General features: G+C 41.1%; 1 protein-coding gene across 1 annotated transcript in view; it reads left to right on the top strand.

Annotated features, from left to right (window-relative positions):
- Positions 1-15,699, top strand: part of LOC133080599 (leucine-rich repeat-containing protein 37A-like) — a 60,743-nt gene that overhangs the window by 23,268 nt on the left and 21,776 nt on the right. The window contains 2 exon segments of the mRNA XM_061176583.1: positions 9,199-9,270; positions 9,816-9,890. Coding sequence (XP_061032566.1) covers positions 9,199-9,270; positions 9,816-9,890 — 147 coding nt within the window.

Here is a 15,699-nt window from a genome sequence, read left to right as displayed (position 1 = left end):
ATTAAGGTTAAAGTAATAGATGTTTTAACCCCCCCCCCTTTTTTTCCATTCAGGTTAAACACAGGCTTTAGAGTCAGAACTGAGTTCAAATTCCAGCTCTGCTTCTTACTAGCTTGATGACTTAGGACAAGTTATATAACTTCTCTGTGCCTCAGTTTCCTCATTTGTACAATGGGGTAATATATCTATCACATAATGTTACTTTGAGGATTAAATGTTAAATGCTGATCACAGATGCCTGGCAACCCAAAAGATATTAGTTTTGATAATTATCTTTATAATATTCGCAAAAATGCATTAATAATTCTTGAGTAGAGTTAACCTAAAGTCAGATATTCTTTTCTTTCTTCCTGTTTCTTTTGGGGTTTTTTTCCCCCTTATTTGTTTTAAAGAACTAAGAAAAAAAAAAAAAGAAAGAAAGAACTAAGAAGAAAATCTATTCCAGCATTTTGGAATAAAATTTTGTTCCCCAAAATTAATTTGTTTATTTTATTGATGTATAAACAAACTTATTTATTTATTCAGCAAACATTTATTAAATACCTTGTAAATATTAGGCACTATGTCAGGCAGAGGAATGATAATGACAATAAAGTGTGGTCCCTGCTCTCAAGTTGCTGACAGTCTAGGAGACTGACAAATAAACAGGTGATTACATACACAGTAACAAAGGCTATGATACAAGAATACCCATGGGACTATGTGATGGGAGTATGGCTTTCACCAGTTCCTCTTGGATTTATCTCTTCTTCTCTGGCTCCAAAACCAAGGAATTAGCCCTATTTTTGTCTTTAACTGGGTAGTTTATTTATTTATTTATTTATTTTTTTAAACATCTTTATTGAAGTATAATTGCTTTACAATGGTGTGCTAGCTTCTGCTTTACAACAAAGTGAATCAGTTACACATATACATATGTTGCCATATCTCTTCCCTCTTGCATCTCCCTCCCTCCCACCCTCCCTATCCCACCCCTCTAGGTGGTCACAAAGCACCGAGCTGATCTCCCTGTGCTATGCGGCTGCTTCCCACTAGTTATCTATTTTACATTTGGTAGTGTATATATGTCCATGACACTCTCTCACCCTGTCACATCTCACCCCTCCCCCTCCCCATATCCTCAAGTCCATTCTCTAGTAGGTCTGTGTCTTTATTCCCATCTTGCCACTAGGTTCTTCATGACCTCTTTTTTTTTTTTTTCCCTTAGATTCCATATATATGTGTTAGCATACTGTATTTGTTTTTCTCTTTCTGACTTACTTCACTCTGTATGACAGACTCTAACTCCATCCACCTCATTACAAACACCTCCATTTCATTTCTTTTTATGGCTGAGTAATATTCCATTGTATATATGTGCCACATCTTCTTTATCCATTCATCCGATGATGGACACCTAGGTTGCTTCCATGTCCTGGCTATTGTAAACAGAGCTGCAATGAATATTTTGGTACATGACTCTTTCTGAATTATGGTTTTCTCAGGGTATATGCCCAGTAGTGGGATTGCTGGGTCATATGGTAGTTCTATTTTTAGTTTTTTAAGGAACCTCCATACTGTTCTCCATAGTGGCTGTATCAATTTACATTCCCACCAACAGTGCAAGAGTGTTCCCTTTTCTCCACAACCTCTCCAGCATTTATTGTTTCTAGATTTTTTGATGATGGCCATTCTGACCGGTGTGAGATGATACCTCATTGTAGTTTTGATTTGCATTTCTCTAATGATTAAAGATGTTGAGCATTCTTTCATGTGTCTGTTGGCAATCTGTATCTCTTCTTTGGAGAAATGTCTATTTAGGTCTTCTGCCCATTTTTGGATTGGGTTGTTTGTTTTTTTGTTATTGAGCTGCATGAGCTGCTTGTAAATCTTGGAGATTAATCCTTTGTCCGTTGCTTCATTTGCAAATATTTTCTCCCATTCTGAGGGTTGTCTTTTGGTCTTGTTTATGGTTTCCTTTGCTGTGCAAAAGCTTTTAAGTTTCATTAGGTCCCATTTGTTTATTTGTGTTTTTATTTCCATTTCTCTAGGACCTGGGTCAAAAAGGATCTTGCTGTGACTTATGTCATACAGTGTTCTGCCTATGTTTTCCTCTAAGAGTTTGATAGTGTCTGGCCTTACACTTAGGTCTTTAATCCATTTTGAGTTTATTTTTGTGTATGGTGTTAGGGAGTGTTCTAATTTCATACTTTTACATGTACCTGTCCAATTTTCCCAGCACCACTTATTGAAGAGGCTGTCTTTTCTCCACTGTATATGCTTGCCTCCTTTATCAAAGATAAGGTGACCATATGTGCGTGGGCTTATCTCTGGGCTTTCTATCCTGTTCCATTGATCTATATTTCTGTTTTTGTGCCAGTACCAAACTGTCTTGATTACTGTAGCTTTGTAATATAGTCTGAAGTCAGGGAGCCTGATTCCTCCAGCTCCATTTTTCGTTCTCAAGATTGCTTTGGCTATTCGGGGTCTTTTGTGTTTCCATACAAATTGTGAAATTTTTTGTTCTAGTTCTGTGAAAAATGCCAGTGGTAGTTTGATAGGGATTGCATGGAATCTGTAGATTGCTTTGGGTAGCAGAGTCATTTTCACAATGTTTATTCTTCCAATCCAAGAACATGGTATATCTCTCCATCTATTTGTATCATCTTTAATTTCTTTCATCAGTGTCCTATAATTTTCTGCATACAGGTCTTTTGTCTCCTTAGGTAGGTTTATTCCTAGGTATTTTATTCTTTTTGTTGCAATGGTAAACGGGAGTGTTTTCTTAATTTCACTTTCAGATTCTTCATCATTAGTATACAGGAATGCAAGAGATTTCTGTGCATTAATTTTGTATCCTGCTACTTTACCAAATTCATTGATTAGCTCTAGTAGTTTTCTGGTAGCATCTTTTGGATTCTCTATGTATAGTATCATGTCATCTGCAAACAGTGACAGCTTTACTTCTTCTTTTCCGATTTGGATTCCTTTTATTTCTTTTTCATCTCTGATTGCTGTGGCTAACACTTCCAAAACTATGTTGAATAATAGTGGTGAGAGTGGGCAACCTTGTCTTGTTCCTGATCTTAGTGGAAATGGTTTCAGTTTTTCACCATTGAGGACAATGTTGGCTGTGGGTTTGTCATATATGGCCTTTATTATGTTGAGGAAAGTTCCCTCTATGCCTACTTTCTGCAGGACTTTTATCATAAATGGGTGTTGAATTTTGTCGAAAGCTTTCTCTGCATCTATTGAGATGATCATATGGTTTTTCTCCTTCAATTTGTTAATATGATGTATCACGTTGATTGATTTGCGTATATTGAAGAATCCTTGCATTCCTGGAATAAACCCCACTTGATCATGGTGTATGATCCTTTTAATGTGCTGTTGGATTCTGTTTGCTAGTATTTTGTTGAGGATTTTTGCATCTATGTTCATCAGTGATATTGGCCTGTAGTTTTCTTTCTTTGTGACATCTTTGCCTGGTTTTGGTATCAGGGTGATGGTGGCCTCGTAGAATGAGTTGGGGAGTGTTCCTCCCTCTGCAATATTTTGGAAGAGTTTGAGAAGGATAGGTGTTAGCTCTTCTCTAAATGTTTGATAGAATTCGCCTGTGAAGCCATCTGGTCCTGGGCTTTTGTGTGTTGGAAGATTTTTAATCACAGTTTCAATTTCAGTGCTTGTGATTGGTCTGTTCATATTTTCTATTTCTTCCTGGTTCAGTCTCGGCAGGTTGTGCATTTCTAAGAATCTGTCCATTTCTTCCAGGTTGTCCATTTTATTAGCATAGAGTTGCTTGTAGTAATCTCTTATGATCGTTTGTATTTCTGCAGTGTCAGTGGTTACTTCTCCTTTTTCATTTCTAATTCTATTAATTTGAGTCTTCTCCTTTTTTCTCTTGATGAGTCTGGCTAATGGTTTATCAATTTTGTTTATCTTCTCAAAGAACCAGCTTTTAGTTTCATTGATTTTTGCTATTGTTTCCTTCATTTCTTTTTCATTTATTTCTGATCTGATCTTTATGATTTCTTTCCTTCTGCTAGCTTTGGGGTTTTTTTGTTCTTCTTTCTCTAATTGCTTTAGGTGCAAGGTTAGGTTGTTTATTCGAGATGTTTCCTGTTTCTTGATGTAGGCTTGTATTGCTATAAACTTCCCTCTTAGAACTGCTTTTGCTGCATCCCATAGGTTTTGGATCGTCGTGTCTCCATTGTCATTTGTTTCTAGGTATTTTTTGATTTCCTCTTTGATTTCTTCAGTGATCACTTCGTTATTAAGTAGTGTATTGTGTAGCCTCCATGTGTTTGTATTTTTTACAGATCTTTTCCTGTAATTGATATCTAGTCTCATAGCGTTGTGGTCGGAAAAGATACTTGATACGATTTCAATTTTTTTAAATTTACCAAGGCTTGATTTGTGACCCAAGATATGATCTATCCTGGAGAATGTTCCATGAGCACTTGAGAAAAATGTGTATTCTGTTGTTTTTGGGTGGAATGTCCTATAAATATCAATTAAGTCCATCTTGTTTAATGTATCATTTAAAGCTTGTGTTTCCTTATTTATTTTCATTTTGGATGATCTGTCCATTGGTGAAAGTGGGGTGTTAAAGTCCCCTACTATGATTGTGTTACTGTCGATTTCCCCTTTTATGGCTGTTAGTATTTGCCTTATGTATTGAGGTGCTCCTATGTTGGGTGCATAAATATTTACAATTGTTATACCTTCCTCTTGGATCGATCCCTTGATCATTATATAGTGTCCGTCTTTGTCTCTTGTAATTGTCTTTATTTTAAAGTCTATTTTGTCTGATATGAGAATTGCTACTCCAGCTTTCTTTTGATTTCCATTTGCATGGAATATCTTTTTCCATCCCCTCACTTTCAGTCTGTATGTGTCTCTAGGTCTGAAGTGGGTCTCTTGTAGACAGCATATATATGGGTCTTGTTTTTGTATCCATTCGGCCCGTCTGTGTCTTTTGGTGGGAGCATTTAATCCATTTACATTTAAGGTAATTATCGATATGTATGTTCCTATTCCCATTTTCTTAAATGTTTTGGGTTTGTTATTGTAGGTGTTTTCCTTCTCTTGTGTTTCTTGCCTAGAGAAGTTCCTTTAGCATTTGTTGTAAAGCTGGTTTGGTGGTGCTGAACTCTCTCAGCTTTTGCTTGTCTGTAAAGGTTTTAATTTCTCCATCAAATCTGAATGAGATCCTTGCTGGGTAGAGTAATCTTGGTTGTAGGTTTTTCTCCTTCATCACTTTAAGTATATCCTGCCACTCCCTTCTGGCTTGCAGCGTTTCTGCTGAAAGATCAGCTGTTAACCTTATGGGGATGCCCTTGTGTGTTATCTGTTGTTTTTCCCTTGCTGCTTTTAATATGTTTTCTTTATATTTAATTTTTGATAGTTTGATTAATATGTGTCTTGGTGTGTTTCTCCTTGGATTTATCCTGTATGGGACTCTCTGTGCTTCCAGGACTTGATTAACTATTTCCTTTCCCATATTAGGGAAGTTTTCAACTATAATCTCTTCAAATATTTTCTCAGTCCCTTTCTTTTTCTCTTCTTCTTCTGGGACCCCTATAATTCGAATGTTGGTGCGTTTAATGTTGTCCCAGAGGTCTCTGAGACTGTCCTCAGTTCTTTTCATTCTTTTTTCTTTATTCTGGTCTGCAGTAGTTATTTCCACCATTTTATCTTCCAGGTCACTTATCCGTTCTTCTGCCTCAGTTATGCTGCTATTGATCCCATCTAGAGTATTTTTAATTTCATTTATTGTGCTTGTCATCGTTTCTTGGTTCCTCTTTAGTTCTTCTACGTCCTTGTTAAATGTTTCTTGCATTTTGTCTATTCTATTTCCAAGACTTTGGATCATCCTTACTATCATTATTCTGAATTCTTTTTCAGGTAGACTACCTATTTTCTCTTCATTTGTTAGGTCTGGTGTGTTTTGACCCTGCTCCTTCATCTGCTGTGTGTTTTTCTGTCTTCTCATTTTGCTTATCTTACTGTGTTTGGGGTCTCCTTTTCACAGGCTGCAGGTTCGTAGTTCCCGTTGTTTTTGGTATCTGTCCCCAGTGGCTAAGGTTGGTTCAGTGGGTTGTGTAGGTTTCCTGGTGGAGGGAACTAGTGCCTGTGTTCTGGTGGATGAGGCTGGATGTTGTCTTTCTGGTGGGTTCGTCCACGTCTGGTGGTGTGTTTTGGGGTGTCTGTGGCCTTATTATGATTTTAGGCAGCCTCTCTGTTAATGGATGGGGCTGTGTTCCTCTCTTGCTAGTTGTTTGGCATAGGGTGTCCAGCACTGTAGCTTGCTGGTCGTTGAGTGAAGCTGGGTCTTGATGTTGAGATGGAGATCTGTGAGAGATTTTCGCCGTTTAGTATTACGTGGAGCTGGGAGGTCTCTTGTGGACCAGTGTCCTGAAGTTGGCTCTCCCACCTCAGAGGCACAGCCCTGATGCCTGGCTGGAGCACCAAGAGCATTTCATCCACATGGCTCAGAATAAAAGGGAGAAAAAATGGAAAGAAAGAAAAAAAGAGGATAAAATAAAATAAAATAAAGCAATTATAATAAAAAATAAGAAAAAAAATTATTAAGAGTAAATTTATTAAGAAAAAAATTTTTTTTTAATTTTTAAAAATAGATTTATTAATTTTTTATACTAAAAATAAGAAAAAAATTATTTAGAAAAAATTTATTAAGAAAAAAACTTTTTTAATTTTTTAAAATAAAAAATGTGAAAAAACTTATTAAAAATTTTTTTAAAAATAGAAAATAAGGAAAAAATTATTAAGAAAACATTTATTAGGGAAAAAAAATTTTTAAGCCAAAAAAAAAAAAAAAAATGGACGGACCTAACCCTAGGACTAACAGTGAGAGCAAAGCTATACAGACAAAATCTCACCCAGAAGCATACACATCTACACTCACAAAAAAAAGGAAAAGGGGAAAAGTTAATATATCCTGCTCCCAAAGTCCATCTCCTAAATTTGGGATGATTCGTTGTCTATTCAGGTATTCAACAGATGCAGGCACATCAAGTTGTTTGTGGAGCTTTAATCCGCTGCTTCTGAGGCTGCTGGGAGAGATTTCCCTTTCTCTTCTTTGTTCGTACCGCTCCCGGGGTTCAGCTTTGGATTTGGACCCGCCTCTGCATGTAGGTCCCCTGAGGGCGTCTGTTCCCCGCCCAGACAGAACGGGGTTAAAGCAGCAGCTGATTCGGGGGCTCTGGCTCAGTCAGGCCGGGGGGAGGGAGCAGTACGGAGGAGGTGGGGCGAGCCTGCGGCGGCAGAAACCGGCGTGACGTTGCAGCAGCCTGAGGCGCGCCGTGCGCTCTCCCGGGGAAGTTGTCCCCGGACTACGGGAGCCTGGCCGTGGCGGGCTGCACAGGCTCCCGGGAGGGGCGGTGTGGAGAATGACCTGTGCTCGCCCACAGGCTGTTTGGTGGCGGCAGCAGCAGCCTTAGCGTCTCATGCCCGTCTCTGGGGTCCGCGCTGATAGCCGCGGCTCGCGCCCGTCTCTGGAGTTCGTTTAAGTGGCGCTCTGAATCCCCTCTCCTTGCACGCCGCGAAACAAAGAGGCAAGAAAAAGTCTCCCGCCTCTTCGGCAGCTGCAGACCTTTTTTCGTGCACCCTCCCGGCTAGTTGTGGTGCGCTAGACCCTTCAGGCTGTGTTCACGCAGCCAACCCCAGTCCTCTCCCTGGGATCCGACCGAAGCCCGCGCCTCAGCTCCCAGCCCCCGCCCGCCCCGGCGGGTGGGCAGACAAGCCTCTCGGGCTGGTGAGTGCTGCTCGGCGCCGAGCCTCTGTGCGGGAATCTCTCCGTTTTTCCCTCTGCGTCCCTGTTGCTGTGGGATCCGCGCTGATAGCCGCGGCTCGCGCCCGTCTCTGGAGCTCGTTTAGGCGGCGCTCTGAATCCCCTCTCCTTGCGCGCCGCGAAACAAAGAGGCAAGAAAAATTCTCTTGCCTCTTTGGCAGCCGCAGTCTTTTTCCCGGACTCCCTCCCGGCTAGCACCGAAGCCCGAGCCCCAGCTCCCAGGCCCCGCCCGCCCCGGCGGCTGAGCAGACAAGCCTCTCGGGCTGGTGAGTGCTAGTCGGCACCGCTCCTCTGTGCGGGAATCTCCGCTTTGCCCTCCGCACCACTGTGGCTGCGCTCTCCTCCGTGGCTCCGAAGCTTCCCCCCTCTGCTACCCGCAGTCTCTGCCCACGAAGGGGCTTCCTAGTGTGTGGAAACCTTTCCTCCTTCACAGCTCCCTCCCACTGGTGCAGGTCCCGTCCCTATTCTTTTGTCTCTGTTATTTCTTTTTTCTTTTGCCCTACCCAAGTACGTGGGGATTTTCTTGCCTTTTGGGAGGTCTGACGTCTTCTGCCAGCGTTCAGTGGGTGTTCTGTAGGAGCAGTTCCACGTGTAGATGTATTTCTCATGTATCTGTGGGGAGGAAGGTGATCTCCGTGTCTTACTCTTCCGCCATCTTGCCCCTCCCTCTAACTGGGTAGTTTAAATCACGAAATTTAAAAAAATTTGTAGAGATGAAAGAAACACACCTTGAATGATGGGGGACACTAGAAGTAGTACTTTTTTACACAGCAAGGGCTTCCTGCCAGTATAGTCACTTCTAGGGTTTTTGTTTTTGTTTTTTTTAAAATGGGAATTATTTATTTATTTATTTATGGCTGTGTTGGGTTTTCGTTTCTGTGCGAGGGCTTTCTCTAGTTGCGGCAAGTGGGGGCCACTCTTCATCACGGTGCGCGGGCCTCTCACTATCGCGGCCTCTCTTGTTGCGGAGCACAGGCTCCAGACGCGCAGGCTCAGCAATTGTGGCTGACGGGCCTAGTTGCTCCGCGGCATGTGGGATCTTCCCAGACCAGGGCTCGAACCCGTGTCCCCTGCATTGGCAGGCAGATTCTCAACCACTGCGCCACCAGGGAAGCCCACTTCTAGGGTTTTTAACCTGAAAAGTTCTTTGGCATATTTTTTTCTTTGCTAGCCACTTTTTTCCTATTTGTTTGTTTGTTTGTTTATTTCTCTTCTCCACTTTATCATCTAGAGACCTGGGTAATTCCCAATGAAAGAGTGTTTTACAGATTCTAAGGGTGATTTATAGGTAAAGACAGAAAATGTTTTTTTTTTAACCTTCAAGTTCCATACCAAAAAAAATCCATATAAGCTTTCATGGAAGTAATTGAAAATGCAGATAATTTTAATTCCATTCCATTTTTCAGAATTCTCAATCGTAATCCTTTGACAGGAGTTGAAGATTCTTATCTTTTTAAATTGCCAGCATTAAAATGTTTGTAAGTATTGCAACAGTTTCATGGCTCATGAGATAATTTCTGCTCTTTTTTACTTTTGTCAAAGATTGAGTACTTTGGCTAAAAAGTCATAATTTAGATTTTAACTGGGTTATTGAAAATAAGAGTTATTGGCAAAGAAAAGGATTAAGAAAGAACATATATGGGTAAGACAGCCAGCAGAGAATGAGAACAGTGTTGAAGAACACACATAGATATGGAACATGTAGATGCATGTAGGAATATTATTTATCCCAGAAAGCAAAAAGGAATAAGGGTTACAGTATTTTTTTTAAAAAGAGTGATCAAAAGAGGTAGATGCAATTGAAAATGAGAAGTTAGGATAATAAAAAATGATTGTACTGTTCAGCACCAAGCTCATTAATTTGATGACGCAAATTTAAGTTTCTTCAGTAAGAGCTCTTTGGAATTATCATGTATGGGAAGTAAGAAGCCAGAATTGAAGTAATCACATGTTAAGTATCTTTCTAAGTTTAGAATTTTTGTCTTTAGGTTTTATATCATGCATGTTTGGGCTTCTCCTTCAGAGACATGGGAACAACACAAGTGTCACTTACAACAATTGAAAGCATCCTCATGATGACCCTTGAATTGGAAAAATTGTAAGTTGATTTTTCTTACATTTATTTTCACTCAATTTTCTTTAGGTTTGTTTTATTATTTTCTTAAGTCAAGTTTATTTATGTATAAGTTTCATTTAACAAAATTCACCATTTTTACATATACAGTGTGATGTGTTTTGACAAACGTATAGTTCTGTAGCCACCACCACATTTGAGGTAAAGAAAACTTCTGCACTCCCAAAAGACCCCTCATGTCCCTTTGTAGTCAGTCCATCCTCCTCTCACTACTAGCCCCTGGCAACCACCAATCTGATTTTTGTCTGTATAATGTTGCCTTTTCCAGAATACGTTATAAATGAAATCATGTGGCATGTAGCCTTTTGTTTTTGGCTTCTTTCACTTAGCCAGTCTCTTTGGAGATTCATCTGTTTTGTTGCACCTGTCAGTAGTTCATTCCTTTTTATTGCTGAGTAGTATTCTAGTTGTGTGGATACACAGTTTGTTTACGCATTCATCATCTGATGAACATTTGAGTTGTTTCTAGTTTTTTGGCTATTATGAACAAAGCCTCTGAAAACACTCACGTGTGTGTGAACATATGTTTTGTGCGAGCATATGTTTTCATTTCTTTGGGGTAAAATACCTAAGGGTGGGATTGCTTCATCATATGCTAAGTGCATATTAACTTTTTAAGAAACTGCTAAACTGTTTTCTAAAGTGCCTGTGCCAGAGGGGCAAGATGGCGGAAGAGTAAGACGCGGAGATCACCTTCCTCCCCACAGATACATGAGAAATACATCTACACGTGGAACTGCTCCTACAGAACACCCACTGAACGCTGGCAGAAGACGTCAGACCTCCCAAAAGGCAAGAAAATCCCCACGTACTTGGGTAGGGCAAAAGAAAAAAGAAATAACAGAGACAAAAGAATAGGGACGGGACCTGCACCAGTGGGAGGGAGCTGTGAAGGAGGAAAGGTTTCCACACACTAGGAAGCCCCTTCGTGGGCAGAGACTGCGGGTAGCAGAGGGGGGAAGCTTCGGAGCCACGGAGGAGAGCGCAGCCACAGTGGTGCGGAGGGCAAAGCGGAGATTCCCGCACAGAGGAGCGGTGCCGACTAGCACTCACCAGCCCGAGAGGCTTGTCTGCTCAGCCGCCGGGGCGGGCGGGGCCTGGGAGCTGGGGCTCGGGCTTCGGTGCTAGCCGGGAGGGAGTCCGGGAAAAAGACTGCGGCTGCCAAAGAGGCAAGAGAATTTTTCTTGCCTCTTTGTTTCGCGGCGCGCAAGGAGAGGGGATTCAGAGCGCCGCCTAAACGAGCTCCAGAGACGGGCGCGAGCCGCGGCTATCAGCGCGGATCCCACAGCAACAGGGACGCAGAGGGAAAAACGGAGAGATTCCCGCACAGAGGCTCGGCGCCGAGCAGCACTCACCAGCCCGAGAGGCTTGTCTGCTCACCCGCCAGGGCGGGCGGGGGCTGGGAGCTGAGGCGCGGGCTTCGGTCGGATCCCAGGGAGAGGACTGGGGTTGGCTGCGTGAACACAGCCTGAAGGGTCTAACGCACCACAACTAGCCGGGAGGGTGCACGAGAAAAAGTCTGCAGCTGCCGAAGAGGCAGGAGATTTTTTCTTGCCTCTGTGTTTCGCGGCGTGCAAGGAGAGGGGATTCAGAGCGCCACTTAAACGAACTCCAGAGACGGGCGCGAGCCGCGGCTATCAGCGCGGACCCCAGAGACGGGCATGAGACGCTAAGGCTGCTGCTGCCGCCACAAAGAAGCCTGTGTGCGAGCACAGGTCACTCTCCACACCGCCCCTCCCGGGAGCCTGTGCAGCCCGCCACGGCCAGGCTCCCGTAATCCGGGGACAACTTCCCCGGGAGAGCGCACGGCGCGCCTCAGGCTGCTGCAACGTCACGCCGGCTTCTGCCGCCACAGGCTCGCCCCGCCTCCTCTGTACCGCTCCTTCCCCCCAGCCTGACTGAGCCAGAGCCGCAGAATCAGCTGCTGCTTTAACCCCGTTCTGTCTGGGCGGGGAACAGACGCCCTCAGGGGACCTACATGCAGAGGCGGGTCCAAATCCAAAGCTGAACCCCGGGAGCGGTACGAACAAAGAAGAGAAAGGGAAATCTCTCCCAGCAGCCTCAGAAGCAGCGGATTAAAGCTCCACAAACAACTTGATGTGCCTGCATCTGTTGAATACCTGAATAGACAACGAATCATCCCAAATTTAGGAGATGGACTTTGGGAGCAGGATATATTAACTTTTCCCCTTTTCCTTTTTTTTGTGAGTGTAGATGTGTATGCTTCTGGGTGAGATTTTGTCTGTATAGCTTTGCTCTCACCGTTAGTCCTAGGGTTAGGCCCGTCCGTTTTTTTTTTTTTTTTTTTTTTTGGGGCTTAAAAATTTTTTTTTCCCTAATAAATGTTTTCTTAATAATTTTTTCCTTATTTTCTATTTTTAAAAAAATTTTTAATAAGTTTTTTCATATTTTTTATTTTAAAAAATTAAAAAATTTTTTTTCTTAATAAATTTTTTCTAAATAATTTTTTTCTTATTTTTAGTATAAAAAATTAATAAATCTATTTTTAAAAATTAAAAAAATTTTTTTTCTTAATAAATTTACTCTTAACAATTTTTTTTATTTTTTATTATAATTGCTTTATTTTATTTTATTTTATCCTCTTTTTTTCTTTCTTTCCATTTTTTCTCCCTTTTATTCTGAGCCGTGTGGATGAAAGGCTCTTGGTGCTCCAGCCAGGCATCAGGGCTGTGCCTCTGAGGTGGGAGAGCCAACTTCAGGACACTGGTCCACAAGAGACCTCCCAGCTCCACGTAATACCAAACGGCGAAAATCTCTCACAGATCTCCATCTCAACATCAAGACCCAGCTTCACTCAACGACCAGCAAGCTACAGTGCTGGACACCCTATGCCAAACAACTAGCAAGAGAGGAACACAGCCCCATCCATTAACAGAGAGGCTGCCTAAAATCATAATAAGGCCACAGACACCCCAAAACACACCACCAGACGTGGACGAACCCACCAGAAAGACAACATCCAGCCTCATCCACCAGAACACAGGCACTAGTTCCCTCCACCAGGAAACCTACACAACCCACTGAACCAACCTTAGCCACTGGGGACAGATACCAAAAACAACGGGAACTACGAACCTGCAGCCTGTGAAAAGGAGACCCCAAACACAGTAAGATAAGCAAAATGAGAAGACAGAAAAACACACAGCAGATGAAGGAGCAGGGTCAAAACACACCAGACCTAACAAATGAAGAGAAAATAGGTAGTCTACCTGAAAAAGAATTCAGAATAATGATAGTAAGGATGATCCAAAGTCTTGGAAATAGAATAGACAAAATGCAAGAAACATTTAACAAGGACGTAGAAGAACTAAAGAGGAACCAAGAAACGATGACAAGCACAATAAATGAAATTAAAAATACTCTAGATGGGATCAATAGCAGCATAACTGAGGCAGAAGAACGGATAAGTGACCTGGAAGATAAAATGGTGGAAATAACTACTGCAGACCAGAATAAAGAAAAAAGAATGAAAAGAACTGAGGACAGTCTCAGAGACCTCTGGGACAACATTAAACGCACCCACATTCGAATTATAGGGGTCCCAGAAGAAGAAGAGAAAAAGAAAGGGACTGAGAAAATATTTGAAGAGATTATAGTTGAAAACTTCCCTAATATGGGAAAGGAAATAGTTAATCAAGTCCTGGAAGCACAGAGAGTCCCATACAGGATAAATCCAAGGAGAAACACACCAAGACACATATTAATCAAACTATCAAAAATTAAATATAAAGAAAACATATTAAAAGCAGCAAGGGAAAAACAACAGATAACACACAAGGGCATCCCCATAAGGTTAACAGCTGATCTTTCAGCAGAAACGCTGCAAGCCAGAAGGGAGTGGCAGGATATACTTAAAGTGATGAAGGAGAAAAACCTACAACCAAGATTACTCTACCCAGCAAGGATCTCATTCAGATTTGATGGAGAAATTAAAACCTTTACAGACAAGCAAAAGCTGAGAGAGTTCAGCACCACCAAACCAGCTTTACAACAAATGCTAAAGGAACTTCTCTAGGCAAGAAACACAAGAGAAGGAAAACACCTACAATAACAAACCCAAAACATTTAAGAAAATGGGAATAGGAACATACATATCGATAATTACCTTAAATGTAAATGGATTAAATGCTCCCACCAAAAGACACAGACGGGCCGAATGGATACAAAAACAAGACCCATATATATGCTGTCTACAAGAGACCCACTTCAGACCTAGAGACACATACAGACTGAAAGTGAGGGGATGGAAAAAGATATTCCATGCAAATGGAAATCAAAAGAAAGCTGGAGTAGCAATTCTCATATCAGACAAAATAGACTTTAAAATAAAGACAATTACAAGAGACAAAGACGGACACTATATAATGATCAAGGGATCGATCCAAGAGGAAGGTATAACAATTGTAAATATTTATGCACCCAACATAGGAGCACCTCAATACATAAGGCAAATACTAACAGCCATAAAAGGGGAAATCGACAGTAACACAATCATAGTAGGGGACTTTAACACCCCACTTTCACCAATGGACAGATCATCCAAAATGAAAATAAATAAGGAAACACAAGCTTTAAATGATACATTAAACAAGATGGACTTAATTGATATTTATAGGACATTCCACCCAAAAACAACAGAATACACATTTTTCTCAAGTGCTCATGGAACATTCTCCAGGATAGATCATATCTTGGGTCACAAATCAAGCCTTGGTAAATTTAAAAAAATTGAAATCGTATCAAGTATCTTTTCCGACCACAACGCTATGAGACTAGATATCAATTACAGGAAAAGATCTGTAAAAAATACAAACACATGGAGGCTACACAATACACTACTTAATAACGAAGTGATCACTGAAGAAATCAAAGGGGAAATCAAAAAATACCTAGAAACAAATGACAATGGAGACACGACGATCCAAAACCTATGGGATGCAGCAAAAGCAGTTCTAAGAGGGAAGTTTATAGCAATACAAGCCTACATCAAGAAACAGGAAACATCTCGAATAAACAACCTAACCTTGCACCTAAAGCAATTAGAGAAAGAAGAACAAAAAAACCCCAAAGCTAGCAGAAGGAAAGAAATCATAAAGATCAGATCAGAAATAAATGAAAAAGAAATGAAGGAAACAATAGCAAAAATCAATGAAACTAAAAGCTGGTTCTTTGAGAAGATAAACAAAATTGATAAACCATTAGCCAGACTCATCAAGAGAAAAAAGGAGAAGACTCAAATTAATAGAATTAGAAATGAAAAAGGAGAAGTAACCACTGACACTGCAGAAATACAAACGATCATAAGAGATTACTACAAGCAACTCTATGCTAATAAAATGGACAACCTGGAAGAAATGGACAGATTCTTAGAAATGCACAACCTGCCGAGACTGAACCAGGAAGAAATAGAAAATATGAACAGACCAATCACAAGCACTGAAATTGAAACTGTGATTAAAAATCTTCCAACACACAAAAGCCCAGGACCAGATGGCTTCACAGGCGAATTCTATCAAACATTTAGAGAAGAGCTAACACCTATCCTTCTCAAACTCTTCCAAAATATTGCAGAGGGAGGAACACTCCCCAACTCATTCTACGAGGCCACCATCACCCTGATACCAAAACCAGGCAAAGATGTCACAAAGAAAGAAAACTACAGGCCAATATCACTGATGAACATAGATGCAAAAATCCTCAACAAAATACTAGCAAACAGAATCCAACAGCACATTAAAAGGATCATACACCA

This window comes from Eubalaena glacialis, chromosome 19, assembly GCF_028564815.1.
Source record: "Eubalaena glacialis isolate mEubGla1 chromosome 19, mEubGla1.1.hap2.+ XY, whole genome shotgun sequence".
Taxonomy (NCBI): Eukaryota; Metazoa; Chordata; class Mammalia; order Artiodactyla; family Balaenidae; genus Eubalaena; species Eubalaena glacialis.
The sequence above is the reverse complement of the archived record's forward strand: the minus strand, read 5'-3'. Positions and strand labels throughout refer to the sequence as shown.